The 16823-nt window shown below is 42.8% G+C and overlaps 1 protein-coding gene across 2 annotated transcripts in view; it reads left to right on the forward strand.

Annotated features, from left to right (window-relative positions):
- LOC122551741 (kinesin heavy chain) overlaps positions 1–16823 on the forward strand; it is a 206067-nt gene that overhangs the window by 84749 nt on the left and 104495 nt on the right. For both annotated transcript variants that reach the window (XM_043694135.2, XM_087989247.1), the window contains exons 4-7: positions 6858–6962; positions 8778–8826; positions 10222–10277; positions 15553–15640. In XM_043694135.2, the coding sequence (XP_043550070.1) occupies positions 6858–6962; positions 8778–8826; positions 10222–10277; positions 15553–15640 (298 nt within the window). The remainder of the gene's footprint in view (positions 1–6857; positions 6963–8777; positions 8827–10221; positions 10278–15552; positions 15641–16823) is intronic.

The following is a 16823-nucleotide window of genomic DNA, read 5'->3' on the forward strand; positions in this document are numbered from 1 at the left end:
TGCATGGAAAGCACTGCCAGCAGTGGTAGCAGAGTCAGAGACATTAGGGACATGTAAGTGACTGCTGAACAAGCATATATATTGAGGGGTCTGTAGGTTAGGTTGATCTTAGACTAAAATGAATGCTCAGCATAACATCGTGGGCTGAAGGGCCTGTACTGTGCTGTAGTGTTCTATATTCTAACCTGGTAGGACCTATGCAATTGTCCGCAATGTGTCCTTAGTCTACAAAGAGAACATGCTAATGTTCCATCTCCCAGTGCTACTCGTAGGATCTAATGTGGAATAATAATTGAAACTATTACCCCAGTGTATAAGTGCATTCGACAAATGTTTGAATATGTTTTAAAAAAGATGGCATTAAAATTATTCAAAGCAATAATGGACCCCATCTGATAGAGTCAGAGTCATTCAGCATGGAAACAACTCGCCCATGCTGACCAAGGTTCTCAAACTAAACTTATCCCATTTACCTGCATTTGTCACATATCCCTCTAACCTTTCCTATTCATGGACTTGTCCAATTCCCTTTTTAGTGTTAACTGTGTCTGTATTCACCACTTCCTCTGGCAGTTCATTCCACATATGGACCACCCTCTGTAAGAAAGCATTGTCCCTCGAGTCTCTTTTCAACTTTTCTCCTCTCACCTTAAAAATAAGGCCTCTAACTTTGAACTCCCCTACCCCAGGGAAAAGACCTTGCTATTCACCTTATCTATGCCCCTCATAATTTTATAAACCTCTCTAAGGTCATCGCTCAACCTCCTGCGCTCCATTGAAAAAAGTCCCTGTCAATCCAGCCTCTCCTTATAACTCAATCCCGCCAGTTCTGGTAACATCTATCATTAACATGATATTAACATGAGGATGCCAGCTTTGACAACAATGATATTTGAGCAGATTCTCTGCCCTCACTCTCCCAGCTGAGTGCTATAAAGAGACACTCCATTGCAAAGCAATGTACAGTGAGATGCAGGGAAATTGAATATAGTTGCAGATGATTTGAGCCTCGGCTGTGAGAGCTGCTGATGTAAAGTCATTGGTAAACTATAGGTTGCTAAATGGTTGTATTCAAACTCTGTCTGCTCTTAAAGCAACACCCACGCCCCCAGCACTACAAACCTCCATTCTGTGGAGAGCTGCCAACCGTCCCCAGTCCAATATTATTCAACTGCCTCAGATGGACAGAGACATGAGGCAAAAGCTCAAAATGTCCCTTCCACCCTCATTATCATAGCTCCACCTGCTTTTAGAATGTCCATTCTGTCTCATCTTATGAATCTTAGTTCAGAACAAAGGTTGAGGAAGCTGCAGTGTTTTTTCATTTTTGGAATAGAAAGGACTTAATAGAAAATGAATGAAAGAAGGTGATAAACCTGGAGCAGGTAAATTTGGCACCCTGATAAAATGTTTGAAAAGAAGATAATATAAATCAAACATTTAAGAGCAAAAATGAACTAATTGAAAACCAGGTAATATACAGCCAGTTGCCTAGAAAACAAATAGTTAATTCAAATAAATGGAAGTAGAGCATTACAAATAAGGCCGAGTGTAAAAGCAAATAAGTTGCAATGAGTCTTTGTAGAACTTTGATTTGTCCTTAATTAGAATATTGTGACCAGCCCTGGGCCCCACTCTTTAAGAAGGATATGAATGCTGCCAACATTGTCTCATTATTAAAATAAAAGTGGAGAAGAGATAGACCAGGGAATTACAGGTCAATCAGTCTAAACTCAGCACTGGGGAAGTTATTATGAAGAATTCTGAAGACAGGATTTATCTGTTCTAAGAGGGACATGGAATCATCAGAGATAGTCAGCATATATTTCCTAAAGGAAGGCCATGTTTGATAATTTTGAGTTTTTTGAGGAGGTTGTAGTGATTGTAACGAGGTCAACCAAGTAGACCTCATGGAATATGAGTTTCTTGATTGGGGCTGTTAATGTGGTCCAATTAGGGAGCCCTGGCTGACTGATAAAAAAAACCAGATGTGTCAGAGGTTCTGATACTCTGTGAGCCAGCTCTGAGGAAGCTGAACCATTCTCAAGGACTTTCGAATAAAGGTTGATATGGTGATGGAATACTGGCCTCTATTCAGTTATTTTAGAGTAACCAGGGGTATTGATGAGGGTAATGCATTTAATGTGCCTATATGGATTTTAGCAAGACTTTGGCAGGCAGTCTGGTCAAGAAAGTAAGAGCTTATGGGATCAAGGCAAAGTGGTAGGTTGGATCCAAACTTGGTGGGGAGCTAGGAAGGAGAGTGTTGATGGTAAGGGGACAATAGAGTGAACGTCTATTTCCAATGGCAAAGATGCTGGGGTCCTTGCCTTTTGTCATGTACATCAATGACTTAGGCTTTAATGTAGGAGATATGATCAAGAAGTATGTAGGTGATATGAAAATTTATGGAATGGTAAACAGAATGATAGATGTAAAAAGGAGCATATCAACAGACTATTCAGGTGGGCAGAGCAGTGGCAAATAGAATTCAAGCCAGAAAAGTGTGAGGTTACACACTTGGGAAAGGCAAGGGATTACACTGTGAATGATATGACCCTGGAAATTGTTGAACAAAGACCGAATAAACAAAGAACAGTACAGCACACGTTCAGGCCCTTTGGCCTACCAAGACGGCGCTGGCAAATGATGCCTTTCTAAACTAAAAACTTTTGCCTCTCAGATCAGGGACATCTTGCTGTATGAATCCGCAGATTCTTGAAGGTATATGGGCAGGTAGGTAATTTGGTTAAGAAGGCAGTTGAGAGACTTAGCTTCATTAACCAGGGCATAGAATACAAGTTCTGAAGAAGGGCCACACCTGAAATGTCAACTTCTCCCCCTCATGATGCTGCCTGGCTTGCTGTGTTCTCCCAGCCTCCTGCTTGTGTATCATAGAATACAAGGCCAGGGAAGTTATGCTGGTTAGGTCACAATTTGAGTAGTGTGTGCAATTTTGGGTAGTATTTTATAGGTAGAATGTGATTGCTTTCAAAAGGATGCAGAGGAGAATAACATGAGGTTGCTTAGACTGGAAAGTATGAGGTATGAAGAAAGGAAAGGCTGGTATTGTTTTTCTCAGAGCATTGGCGTTTGAGATGTGTATAAGATTAAGAGATGTGTAGGTAGAGTGGATAGCAAGGTGTCTTCCATTATGGAAGGTCCAATAACCAAGTGGCATAAAAAGGTAGAAGGCTAAGAGGAGAATTGCAAAGAAACATTTCACCCAGAGGGTGGTGGAGTCTGGAAGTCTGTCCTTGAAAGGATGTTGAGTCAGAAGTTCTCGTAATACTTGCAGTATTCAGATATTCATTGTTGCATTGACTGCCTGCAAATTGTGTGCTTTTTGAACAAAGTAGAATGTATCTGCAATTACAATTCTGCAAATGCAAATTCACACCACATACTTAGATGTATGTGTACGTGCATGTGAGGGGGAGAGAGGGGAGAGAGAGAGAGTGTGTATGTGAGAGAGAGAGAATGTGAGTGTGTGCATATGAGTCTAGATTAGAGTGGTGCTGGAAAAGCACAGCAGGTCAGGCAGCATCCGAGGAGAGGAAAATCGACGTTTCAGGCAAAAGCCCTTCATCAGGAATGAAAGCAGGAAGCCTCTGGGGTAGAGAGATAAATATGTGGGGGGTGGGATTGGGGAGAAGGTAGCAAAGAGTACAATAGGTGGGTGGGGGTGGGGATGAAGGTGACAGGTCAGAGAGGAGGGTGGACCGGATAGATGGGAAGGAAGATAGGCAGGTAGGGCAGATCATGAGGATGGTGCTGAGCTGGAAGGTTGGAACTGGTGTAAGGTGGGGGGGAGGGGAAACGAGGAAATTGGTGAAATCCACATTGATGCCATGGGGTTGAAGTGTTCCAAGGCAGAACATGAGATGTTCTTCCTCCAGGCATCGGGTAGTGAGGGAGTGGCGGTGGAGGAGGCCCAGGACCTGCATGTCCTCGGCAGAGTGGGAGGGGGAGTTGAAATGTTGGGCCACGGTGGGGGGGCGGGAGGTTGATTGGTGGTGGTGTCCCGGAGATGTTCCCTAAAGCGCTTTGCGAGAAGGCGTCCAGTCTCCCCAACGTAGAGGAGACCGCATCGGGAGCAATGAATACAATAAATGATATTGGTGGATGTGCAGGTAAAACTTTGATGTTGAAGGCTCCTTTGGGGTCTTGAATGGAGCTGAGGGAGGAGGTGTGGCCACAGGTTTTGCAATTCCTGCGGTGGCAGGGGAAGGTGCCTGATGGGGAGAGTGGGTTGTTGGGGGGGGCGTGGACCTGACCAGGTAGTCACGGAGGGAACGGTCTTTGCAGAAAGCGGAAAGGGGTGGGGAGGGAAATATACCCCTGGTGGTGGAGTCCGTTTGGAGGTGGCGGAAATGTCAGCAGATGATGCGGTATATGCGACAGTTGGTAGGGTGGAAGGTGAGGACTGGGGGGGGATTCTGTCCTTGTTACGGTTGGAGGGATGGGGTTTGAGGGTGGAGGTGCTTGATGTGAATGAGATGCTTTGGAGGGCATCTTCAACTACGTTGGGAAGGGAAATTGTGGCCTTTAAAGAAGGAGACCATCTGGTGTGTTCGGTGGGGAACTGGTCCTCCTGGGAGCAGATACAGCAGAATTGGGAATATGGGATAGCATTCTTGCAGGAGGTAGAGTGGGAAGAGTTGTAATCCAGGTAGCTGTGGGAGTCGGGTTTGTAAAAAATTGTTAGTGTCAAGTCGGTCGTCAGTAATGGAGATGGAGAGGTCCAGGAAGGGGAGGGAGGTGTCAGAGATGGTCTAGGTGAATTTAAGGTCGGGGTGGAATAAGTTAATGAACTGCTCAACCTCCTCGCAGGAGCACGAGGTGGTGCCAATACAGTCATCAATGTAGCGGAGGAAAAGATGGGGAGTGGTGCCGGTGTAACTATGGAAGATGGACTGTTCTACTTAGCCGACAAAGAGACAGGCATAGCTGGGGCCCATACGGGTGCCCTTTCGTCTGGAGGATTCGAAGGAGAAATTGTTAAGGGTGAGGACCAGTTCAGCCAAACGAATGAGAGTGTCAGTGGAAGGGTACTGTTGGGAACGTCGGGAGAGGAAGAAACGGAGGGCTTGGAGGCCCTGGTCATGGCGAATGGAGGTGTAGAGGGATTGGATGTCCATGGTGAAGGTGAGGTATTGGGGGCCAGGGAAACAGATGTCTTGGAGGAGGTGGAGGGCAATTGGTTGGTGTCTCGAACGTATGTGGGGAGTTCTTGGACAGGGGGGAATAGGACAGTATCGAGATAGGTGGAGATGAGTTTGATGGGGCAGGAGCATGCTGAGACAATGGGTCGGCCGGGGTGGTCAGACTTGTGGATCTTGGGTAGGAGGTAGAACCGGGCAGTGCGGGGTTCCCGGACTACAAGGTTGGAAGCTGTGGGTGGGAGATCTCCTGAGGTGATGAGGTTGTGTATAGTCTGGAGATGATGGTTTGGTGATGGGGGGGTGGGGTCATGGTCGAGGGGATGGTAGGAGGAGGTGTCTTTGAGGTGTCATCTGGCTTCAGTGGTGTAGAGGTCGGTATGCCAAACTACCACTGCACCCCCTTTATCTGCTGGTTTGATGGTGAAGTTGGGATTGGAGCAGAGGGAGTGGAGGGCTGCGCGTTGTAAGGGTGAGAGGTTGGAGTGGAGGAGGGGGTAGACAGGATGAGGCGGTTAATGTCTTGACGGAAGTTTGAAATGAAGAGATCGAGGGCAGGTAATAGGCTAGTAAGGGGTGTCACTACCTCCTGCAAAAATGCTATCCTGTATTCCCAATTCCTCTGCCGTATCTGCTCCCAGGAGGACCAGTTCCACTACAAAACACACCAGATGGCCTCCTCCTTTAAAGTCCACAATTTCCTTTCCCACATGGTTGAAGATGCCTCCAACGCATCTCATGCGCAGTCTGCACCTCCGCCCTCAAGCCCTATCCCTTACCTGCACGTTTTTTGGACTGTGGGAGGAAACCAGAGAAAACCCGCACAGACACTGGGAGAACGTGCAAACTCCACACAGACAGTCGCCTGAGGCGGGAATTGAGCCCGGGTCTCCGGTGCTGTGAGGCAGCAGTGCTAACCACTGTGCCGCCCAATGATAGATGTTTAAGAAAATAGATCCCAGCACACATCAAAAATATATCCCAGTGACAAAGAAGAATTCAAAGAAGAATATGAGTCAATCACGATTAATCAGAGAAGTTAAGGATAGCATTGAATTGAAAGAAAAAGCATACAATTTGGCAAAAGTAAACCAGAGGTTTGGGCAAGTATTTAAAAAGATAACTAATACAAAAAAAAGAGGGAGAAGATAAACTTGCAATTAATATCAAGATTGAAAGCAAGAGCTTCCTTAAAGATATAAAAAGGAAAAGAGAAGCCAAAGTGAACATAAACCCCTTAGAGAACAAGGCTGGGATTGTGAAAAGACACAGAGAATTGGAAGACTACCAATTGGATGCTAATTTCTTGTGTTTTGTGCACATGGACTCTCAAATCCCTCTGTTCTGTAGATTTCTGCAATCTTTCTCCAGTTACGTTAGAAGCAGCTCCTCTGTTCTTCCTGCCAAAGTTCTTTAAATTTCGCATTTCCCCACCTTATAGTTCATCTGCCAAATGTTTTCCCACTTGTGAAACCTCCACGCAGACTTTTTCTGTCACCGTCATGACCATATTGTTCATAATTAGTTTTTGCACATTGCACAGCAGTCCTTTGAAAGTTAACTAAGCTTGCTTTGGTGAGGTATTCTAGATATTAGGTGAATCTAATTTGTTTTAATATGTGCTACAGAATAATTATCTTTTCAACAATATCTAGTACACTAAATAATCTTTTTTGTTGAAACTTCTGTCCGCAGGGAAAGCTTCATAATCATCAGCTGATGGGCATAATTCCTAGAATAGCACATGACATCTTTGACCACATCTATTCTATGGATGAGAATCTAGAATTCCATATTAAGGTAAATATGAAGCAGTTGTTTAGAGAAAAGTCAGTTTTTGCATAACCATAACTTTGCACCCTGTGTAATGACCTGTTGACCAGTTTTTTTCTTGTCTTTTATGCTATGCTTGTTTGTGAGTTGGTGCTTGTTGTGTATAAAGTAGCAATTTAGAGAAGTTTTAAAGGGCTCTGAACTGTATTAACTTTGGTACATTAGCCAAAGCTGGTGCAGATCCCAATGTACACATGCATTGATAAATATCTCTTTGGCCCCATCTTATTGCGCACACTACTTCCAGGTACCACAAAGAGTGCTCTTGAGCTCTGACATTGTGGAAGTGTTGGAAAGAGATGATACTGTTGAAATATGAATAATGAGAAAAAGCTTGATTAGTTTGTTGGCTTCTACCTAGCTCTAAGCAGACCCCACATTTCCATAGCGTGCTGGAAAGTGGTGGCTGCTAGGTATTGACTTGAGAGGGCAAATGTTCCTGTCACACCCAGCAGGGCTCCAAATACTTGAGACCCTCAGAGAAAAATGAAATCTTTATTGCTTAAAGGGGTGACCCTTTAATGAGGTAAAATGACACCCAGTCGAGATTCCCCCAGAAGTTTAAACTTGCCTCCCCCATCAACCCTCAAGAATGTGGTGCTGGAAAAGCACAGCAGGTCAGGCAGCATCCGAGGAGCAGGAGAATCAATGTTTCGGACAAAAACCCTTCATCATTTCTGATGAAGGGCTTAAGCCTGAAACGTCGACTCTCTTTCTCCTCAGATGCTGCCTGACCGGCTGTGCTTTTCCAGCACCACACTCTCGACTCTGATCTTCAGAATCTGCAGTCCTCACTTTTTCCCACATCGACCCTGTTGCGACTCCTCAGGATCTTAACTGTTTCAAGTAAGTAGTCTCTTACTCCTGTAAACTGCAGTAGATATAGCCAAACGTTCTTTATACAAAAACCTCACACAGGAGTGGGCCAATCAGTTGTTCAAGTCTGTGCCAGCATTCTGTATGATCATGGCTGATTGTGCTACTCAATACACTGTTCCCACTTTCTCCCTATGACATTTCATCGTTTTAGACCTAAGAACTGTATCTATGGCAAATAGAAGCAGGAGTAGGTCATCATCTTCAACAAGAGAAAGCTACCTATCACAGCTTGATTAGTAATGTCATTACCACAGCTGAATCCCTCACTGTCATTATCCTGAGGGTTATCATTGACTAAACTGGACTAGCCACAAAGATGCTGTGGCTGCAAGAGCAGGCTAGAGGCTAGGAATTCTGCGGTGACTAACTCAACTCCCTTATTCTGGGCACCATGTACAAGGCTGAGCCAAAATCATGGAGCATCTTCCTAACAGTCCAATAGGTGTACCTGCACCCCAGGAACTGCAGCAAGCCAAGAAGACAACTCATTACTACCTCTTCCCGGGTTAGTATGGATGGGCAATAAATGCTCGATCAACCAATGATGGCCATATCCCAAGAATACATTAAACTGGACCATGTACCCTTTGGACCCTTATGAAAACAAGCTGGTTTTCAACAGGTTTAACTGGATTTCTTGCATTTCAAAGTATGGATATAAAAAGAATCTGATCGTTCTCATGATTGTCTTTTTCTCAATGATTTTCATGGGGGCAGGTGGTGCCATGGGCCACACAGCAATGGCTTGCCCTAGTGCATCATGGCAAGTTCCTGATATGCCCCTTCAAGGAATAAACTTGTCCCTAGTATGACGCTGGTGGCTGTGTTTATCTAATTCAAAAGCAAAGAATATTTATTTGCAGTTATAATTCCATTTAAATTATCTTCTGTATTTTGTTGTAGGTTTCCTATTTTGAGATCTACATGGACAAAATTCGGGATTTACTCGATGGTAAGAAAACTTTCTTATTTTCAAGGTGCAGTAGCAATCCTTTGCTAACACAAATAAGAAACTGAATCAGAAGGCATTGCACTTCGATGTCATCTTACCACCTCTGAAGTGCAGCAATCCTTACATTGGCAAACACTTTACTTATGCACTCAGCAAGATTCCATAAAGATAAGTGAAATGAATGAGAGAGAAGGATAATGTTGGTTGAGGGAAGAATATTTTCCTGGCTCTTGATAAACTCTCTGTGTTGTTTTTAAAAGTTAATTAACCTGTTCAGTAGTACCAGGAAAATCAATCCTCCAGGGTCTTTACATTACCAAGAATTTACAAACCACTTAGAATGCCATGGACTAATCAGAGATGGTCGTCAAGGATTTGTAAAATGCATGTCATGCTTGACTAGTCTTATTGATTTTTTTTGTTTTGGAAGAATCACTGTGGATGCAAAGGAACTTGTAAATGTTTTGGAAACGGCTTTTCAGAAAGCTGTTGTTCAGGAAACATGAAAATTGCCTTTAAATTAAGATACAAACTCCATAAGGGATATAATCGGGTGGGCACAGTGGCTCAGTGGTTAGCACTGCTGCCTCACAGCGCCAGGGACCCAGGTTCGATTCCAGCCTTGGGCGACTGTCTGTGTGGAGTTTGCACATTCTCCTCGTATCTGTGTGGGTTTCCTCTGGGTGCTCCGGTTTCCTCCCACAGACCTAAGATGTGCAGGTCAGGTGAATTGGCCATGCTAAATTGCCCATAGTATTAGGTGCATTAGTAAGAGGGAAATGGGTCTGGGTGGGTCACTCTTCAGAGGATCGGTGTGGACTTGTTGGGCCGAAGGGCCTGTTTCTACACTGTAGGGGAATCTAATCTAAGTGGAATCAGAAAGGCTAGAAGATAGAGGTTAATGGAGTTTTTTCTGATATGGCTAGTGGTTACATCCTGTGGACCTGTGTAAGGATCTTGTTTACTTTTCTGTTTTTGCCAATGAGGTAGCCAATTAAAAATACTTTAAAATATGAAAACTAAATGTGACCTTAATCTAACTTGCCTATTGGGGAATATGAAACATTAAGATCACTGCCTTATTTTACACACAATTATATTTTACTTTCCAATGAGTCATTCTCTCAGTCACTACCTTATTCAAGAGCAAGAATCACCGGTTCATCACATTTCCTTCCATGTGCCTCAGTTTATTGACAATGTTGTGTGCTATACAATAGTTTGCTTCATTACAAAAACTGACTTTAAACAAGATCCTTATAAATTGCAAAAATTCCAATTTGGGTGAAACTTTATTTAATAAACAACAAAACTGTTATATCAAATAGTCAGTTCATTGTGATATTACCTGTTTATGGTACAAATTGTTCACAGAGACGTAATTTAATTTCACAGTTTCAAAAACCAATCTGTCAGTCCATGAGGATAAAAACAGAGTGCCATTTGTTAAGGTAAGATTCATTCTATGTGCAGAATAATAACATGATTCCTTGAATCAATGAATATGACAAGTACCAAGTCAATCAAACTACTTAGAGATGGATTTGTTGAAATCTCTTGATCAATGAAGGATAAATGCATTGTGTAGACTGTATTTCTGCTATTGGACAAAAGCAAGTGGAATTAGAGATACCCATGTGAATAAAATCATTGCAGATTGATTGGCATATCTCCAGCATTTTGGAATGAAGAAAAATGGTAAAATTTGGTTAGATTGATGTCGCAAAGAATGAGAAGATAGATAGGTCTCAGGTCCATCATGCCTCAAAGCTTTTAACAATTCCGAGTAGATCTAAGAATTTAACAAATAAAAGCCAACTCCATGAGTGCCTTTTTGCTACAGAAGTGCTGATAACAAAAGTGACACAACAAGTTGATGGAATAGATTAACACTTGAACATTGATGAGCTCATTATCCCTTTCATTTTTTATTCATTCGGGGATGTGGGCATTGCTGACTGAGCCGGAATTTCTTGTGATGATCTGTCATCTAGACCCCCTGCTGGTGTAGGGACACTCACAGTGTCTTAAGGGCGGAAGTTTCAGAATTTTGATCGAGTGGCACTGAAGCATGGTGATGTATTTCTAAATGGATGATATGTAAGTGTTACTTGCCACTTGTCAGCTCAAGCTTGGATATTGTTCAGATCTTACTGAGTTTGGACATGAAATGTTTCAGTATCTGAGGAATTGTGACTAGTGCTGAACATTATTATAATCATCAGGGAACATCCCCACTTCTGACCTTGTGATTGAGAAAAGGTCATTGATGAAGTAGCTGAATGTGATTGTGTCTGGGCCACTGTCCTGCTGACTGACTCTCAACAACCACAACCATTTTCATTTGTGCTACATATGCCTCAAATCAGTCTTCCCCCAACTGTCATTAACCCAAGTCTGCTCAGTCTTCTTGATGCTGCAGTCTATCAAATGTTGTCTTGAAGTTGAGGGTAGTCATTCTCACCTCGCCTCAAGAATTCAGCTCTTTTGACCATGTTTGAATCAAATCTGGAATGAATCAGAAGGTGAATACCCCCATCAGAAACCAACATGATAGCATTGTTGATGACTCCATCCATCACTTTACTGTGGTATGGTAATTGTTCAGATTGGATTTATCTTGTATCCTGTGCATAGTCCACATCTGTACAATTTTCCTCACTGTAGGGTCAATGTTGAGTTTTTGATGCATTAGAATCCTGGAATTGCCTCCCTAAGGGCCGTGTGGATCGACCCATAATACATGTATTGCAGCGATTCTAAAAGGCAGCTCACCAGCACATTCTCAAGTGCAATCAGGGATGGGCAGAAAATGCTGGCCAGCCAGCAACACCCACATCCCACATGTGAATAAAAAAATTAGAACTAGGAAAAGAGACATACGCTTTAATCGTTCCAAGTTTCTGTGTTTATAGTTTGACAATCATTGTTCTGAAATGCATTCAATGCTAAAGCACAAATAGAGTTCGCCCACATGAGAAACTTCAAATGCCATTTGAAAACCAAGATTGAATACGTTCTTAAGTGTTGAAAGCACAACTGAGTTGTGTAGCGCCCACTCGCAAAGGAATATGTCCTGTACCCAATGGCTGAGTGGTGATCATTGTGATTACAAATAAGTGAATGTAGATTTTATTGTAAAAGTACAGAGGACCTTCGGAACGCTTCACAGTGATTTGGATGAAAAACTGTTTTATATTTCATGGACTGTTCAGCCAGTGACGACACAATCGATTACTCTGTTGCCAAGACTACTTTTAAGGCCACAAATTCTAATTGCTGCAGGCAAAGTCGGAGATTAGTTGTTCAGCTAGTCCCTGAAGACTGCAGCATTGTAGGCAAAGGCAAGTGCTATGTGTTGCAGTTATATTGACCAAATAGATTTGAAGAAAACCTCGGGATTTCACTGAAATTAATATGAGAATCCCAGAGCCTGTGAGGAATTTAATACCTCCCTCCACCCATAGCAGGTTTGATGGTGAGGTGAGGTAATTATTCAGGCAGATGATCACTCTGCTGCCTTCCCACCTCCGCATTGATTAAGTTTATAGCAGGAAGGAGCGTGTGTTGCCATCCCTCTGTTGCCAGGCAGGCTGTTTAGTGGACCATTGAAGTGGGGCTGCTTGCAGGTTGGACCCTTATTTGTTGGCAGACAGAGACATGTCTGGGAAAGGGAGAGTGCCTACTGTGAGTCACTCACCCTGTTCCATTACCCTTGGGTAGTGTTGTAGAACAGAGAGACCTAGGGGTTGAGACACATAATTCTTTGAAGTTTGTGTCACATGCAAACAATGTTATTAAGAAGGTGTTTAGCATGCTTGCCTTCATTGCACAGACCATTGAATTTAGGAGTTGGGATGTCATATTGAGGTTGTAAAGGACATAGGTGAGGCCTCTTCTGGAGTGCTGTGTTCAGTTCTGGATATTATTAAGCTGGAGAGGGTTCAGATGTACTGACGTACTGGTGGATGTTCTCACGGACATGTTCAACATCTCCCTGAGCTGCAGCATAGTTCCAATGTGCTTCAAAGCCGCTACCATCGTCCCCGTGCTGAAAGAAGTCTTCAGCATCCTGCCTCAACGATTACCACCCTGTTGCGCTTACACCCATCATCATGAAGTGCTTCGAGAGGCACTTGTGATGAGGCATATTAAGACCTTACTGCCATCCTCACTGGACACCCTTCGTATCGACCCAACCACTCAACAGATGATGCCATTTCCACCACCCTTCATTTGGCCCTCACCTACCTGGAGAAGGACACCTATGTTAGACTACTGTTCATAGATTTCAGTTCTGCATTTAACACTATCATTCCTCAGCACCTCATTGGAAAGCTGAGTCTGCTGGACATAAATACCTCCCTTTGTAATGGGATTCTGGACTTCCTGTCTGGGATACCTCAGTCAGTCTGGATTGGGAATAGCATCTCAAACACCACCACCCTGAGCATGGGGTCCCCCCAAGGCCCCACTGCTGTTCTCCCTGCTGACACACGACTGTGCAGTGATGCACAGGTGGAATCACATGACTATAGTGGGTCTGATTACATGACTATAGTGGGTCTTATCAGCACGAATGACGAGTCAGCACGCAGAGAGGAGGTACAGCAGCAAACGGACTGGTGCAGAGCCAACAACCTGTCTCTGAATGTGGACAAGATGAAAGAGATGGTTGTTGACTTCAGGAGGGCATGGAGCGCCCGCTGTCTGCTGGACATTGATGGCTTCCCTATAGAGATCGTGAAGAGCACCAAGTTTCTTGGCATCCACCTGACGGAGAATCTCACCTGGACCCTTAACACGAGCTCCCAGCAGTGTCTCTACTTTCTGTGTCATTCTGAGAAAAGCCCTCCTTTCAACCCCCATCCTTGCCACATTGTACAGGGACTTCACTGAGCTGTTGCATCACTGCCTAGTTCAGAAATTGCACCGTCTTGGATTGTAAGCCCCTACAATGGATAGTGAGGACAGCTGAGAAGATCATAAAGGTCTATCTCCCATCCATTACAGACATTTACACCACATGCTGCATCCGCAAGGCTAAGGGCATTATGGAAGATCCCACACACCCCTCACTCAAACTCTTCTTCCTCTTGCCATCTGGCAGACGATACCGGAGCAATCGGACACTCACAGCCAGACTGTGCAACAGTTTCTTCTCCCAACCTATCAGGCTCCTTAACACAGTATGACTGGACTCTTTCCCATCTGGAATTCTTTGCATGACTTTGAATTGCTGTTCGAAAAATGTCTCAAATTTGTTATTCTTTTATTATCCTGTAACATTCGTGTTTTGCACTTCTTATGCACTTTACGCTGTGCATGATTGTGTAGTTTGTGCTGTTCATGTAGGACCCTTGGTCCTGGAGAAATGCTGTCTTGTTTTTACTCTATCAGTTTTATGTGGTAGAAATGACAAATAAAAGCTACTCTCTCTCTAACCGATTTACCACAATGTTGCCAGGAATGGAGGGTTGTGTGGGCTGGGACTTTCTTCACTGGAGCATAGGAGGTTATGGAGGTTTATAAAAGTCATGAGTGGCATAGATAAGTTGAATGGCAGGTGTCTTTTCCCTAGGGTGGGGGAGTTTGAGACTAAGGGCCATATTTTTAAGGTGAGAGGGGAAGTATTTTAAAAAGACATGAGGGACAACTGTTTTATACAGAGTGGTTTGTGTGGAATGAACTTGGAGAGGAAGTGGTAAATGCAGGTACAGTTATACAGTTTAAAAGTTATTTTGATAAGTACATGAGTAAGAAATGTTTGGAGGGGTATGGGCCAAGTGCAGGCAGGTGGGACGATTTAGTTTGGTATTATGTTCAGCATGGACTGGTTAGACCGAAGGGTCTGTTTCCTTGCTGTATGACCCTGTGACTGTCATCCCCTGAAATCCTCACTCAGCCATCAGTTGCTTGTGATCTGGGATTTAGCAATGATCCAAGGCCTCAGTTGCATGGAACCTTGCCTTCGGGGAGGCCTTCCATTGGCCAGTTAAGTGCCTGAGTGGTACTTATTTTGGTGGGCCTTCCTTAAAAGAGGTCAGTGCAGCTTCTCAAGTCAGCAGTATTGACCTTCCTCACTGCTTATAAATACTGCCCCTTGTTTATGATTTGCATGATGATGCACATAATCTAAATGTTTAAGTACGCTCTGAAAATAAGAGTGAGATAACATAAAAAAAGCATAAGACATAAAGAAAGCCATTCAATCCGCCACACTTGTGCTGATTCTGAGAGCGCCATCCAATTATTCCCCCACTTTTATCCCATAATTTATTCCCCTTTAAGTAGTTATCCAACTTCCTGCTGAAAGTTGCTTTTGATCCTACTTTCAAAACGTTTTCAGCTAATGGATTCCAGATCATAAAAAACTTGCCACATGAAACACTTTTCCCTCATGTCGCTTCCCATCTTCCTGGCCAAGAAGCAAATTATATTGAAGAGATTTAAGAATTAGAGTGATATTTAAGAGCGTGTGGAAGAATTAGTGTCCATGTATCTAAGTATTAGCTGTAGGGTGAAACCATTTTGGAAGACTATTGCAAATGCAGGTCCAAAATTATATTAACCTTGCAAAACATTTCCTTGTGCTTCTTAAAATAAAACTCATGTGTTTGCTGATATTTTATAAATGCAGTCCACTTTAACCTGAGGAAAACTTGTTGTGCTGTTCATGGTCTTTAAAATATTTCCAATAACTTTACTTTTGTAAAATTTCCAAAGGGTTGTACGGAGAGGTTTGTTTCTAGCCCTGAAGAGGTAATGGATGTTATTGATGAAGGAAAGGCAAACCGTCATGTTGCTGTCACCAGTGAGTAACTGCAAATTTTTTGATATCCTCTAAACTCTACATGGGTTTTGGGGCTTTGATACATTAAAGTTTGAGCATTAATGTTGACCATGAAAGTTTTAAAATTTATCGATGACTGGTTAGTTCCTGCACAACATGCTCTGTTGTGACTCATTCTTTTTAGCATACACTGCGTAGGTCTTGATTCTGAAAGGATGACAGCCAAATATTTCTGAAACATTCCTTAACCTGTTTTTCTCCAAGAGTTGTAGTACAGTTTGTAAATCAAAACATGGAACAAGTTTGTGGGTCATTTTTGTTAATTACCTGCTTTGAGCCATGCACCCTGTCTCTCTGTCTTCTGCCCCTCTGTAAGTCCATTATAATGTTTTGGCTGTGAAAGGTATAATATAAATCCAGGTTGGTGCTATATTAACTTTTATTCTAAATAAAATGGTTAGATAGTAGATAGTGAAGCTACTTATGAGATATAAAGGTATAATATAAATCCAGGTTGGTGTATTTTTAACTTTTATTCAAAATAAAATGGTTAGATAATAGATAGTCAAGCTACTAGTGAGACAGCATTGATGTCACTTCCTCATAAACAGTAAATTACAAAGAACTAATTTGACTCACATTGATTGATTGTTGTGGAAAGTCTTTGCTCCCATTGGCCCAGTTCATACTGCCATAGAGGCATTTGGAAAGATTAAACAAAAGTGTTGATTGATATTTTGATTCCTAAAAATAACTGGTAACACAAAGAAGGTCTATTATATCCTTTTGTAGACATGAAACAAAGGATTAGATTTAACAGCTAGAAGCTTACTAAAGAAGACAACAGAATTGCAGATAAAATGTTTGAAATGTTCAGCACATATCTCCAGCCAAAATCAAACCAAAATCATACTTCAAGGCCTCAGACAGGAGATAAGTGACAATATCTTTGTAATAAGAATGAAAACTACAGCCAGAAAATGTAAGTTTAAAGATACAGACGAATGGCTGATAAATCAAATAATTTGTGGTTCTGCACATGCTCAAATATAACCAGTGCTAATGGAAAGGACAAGTTCACCATATTGCATGCCATAAGCACTGCGGGAGCACATGAAGCTGCAAGGAGATAGATGAGGATGCTAACCTACCCAAACAGCTAGCCTTCAGTTAAGCCATGAAAAAGGCATCGGGGTAAGTTACT

This window comes from Chiloscyllium plagiosum, unplaced genomic scaffold, assembly GCF_037043375.1.
Source record: "Chiloscyllium plagiosum isolate Xiang-an unplaced genomic scaffold, Cpla_swu_hap1 HiC_scaffold_7, whole genome shotgun sequence".
In the NCBI taxonomy this organism is placed as follows: domain Eukaryota; kingdom Metazoa; phylum Chordata; class Chondrichthyes; order Orectolobiformes; family Hemiscylliidae; genus Chiloscyllium; species Chiloscyllium plagiosum.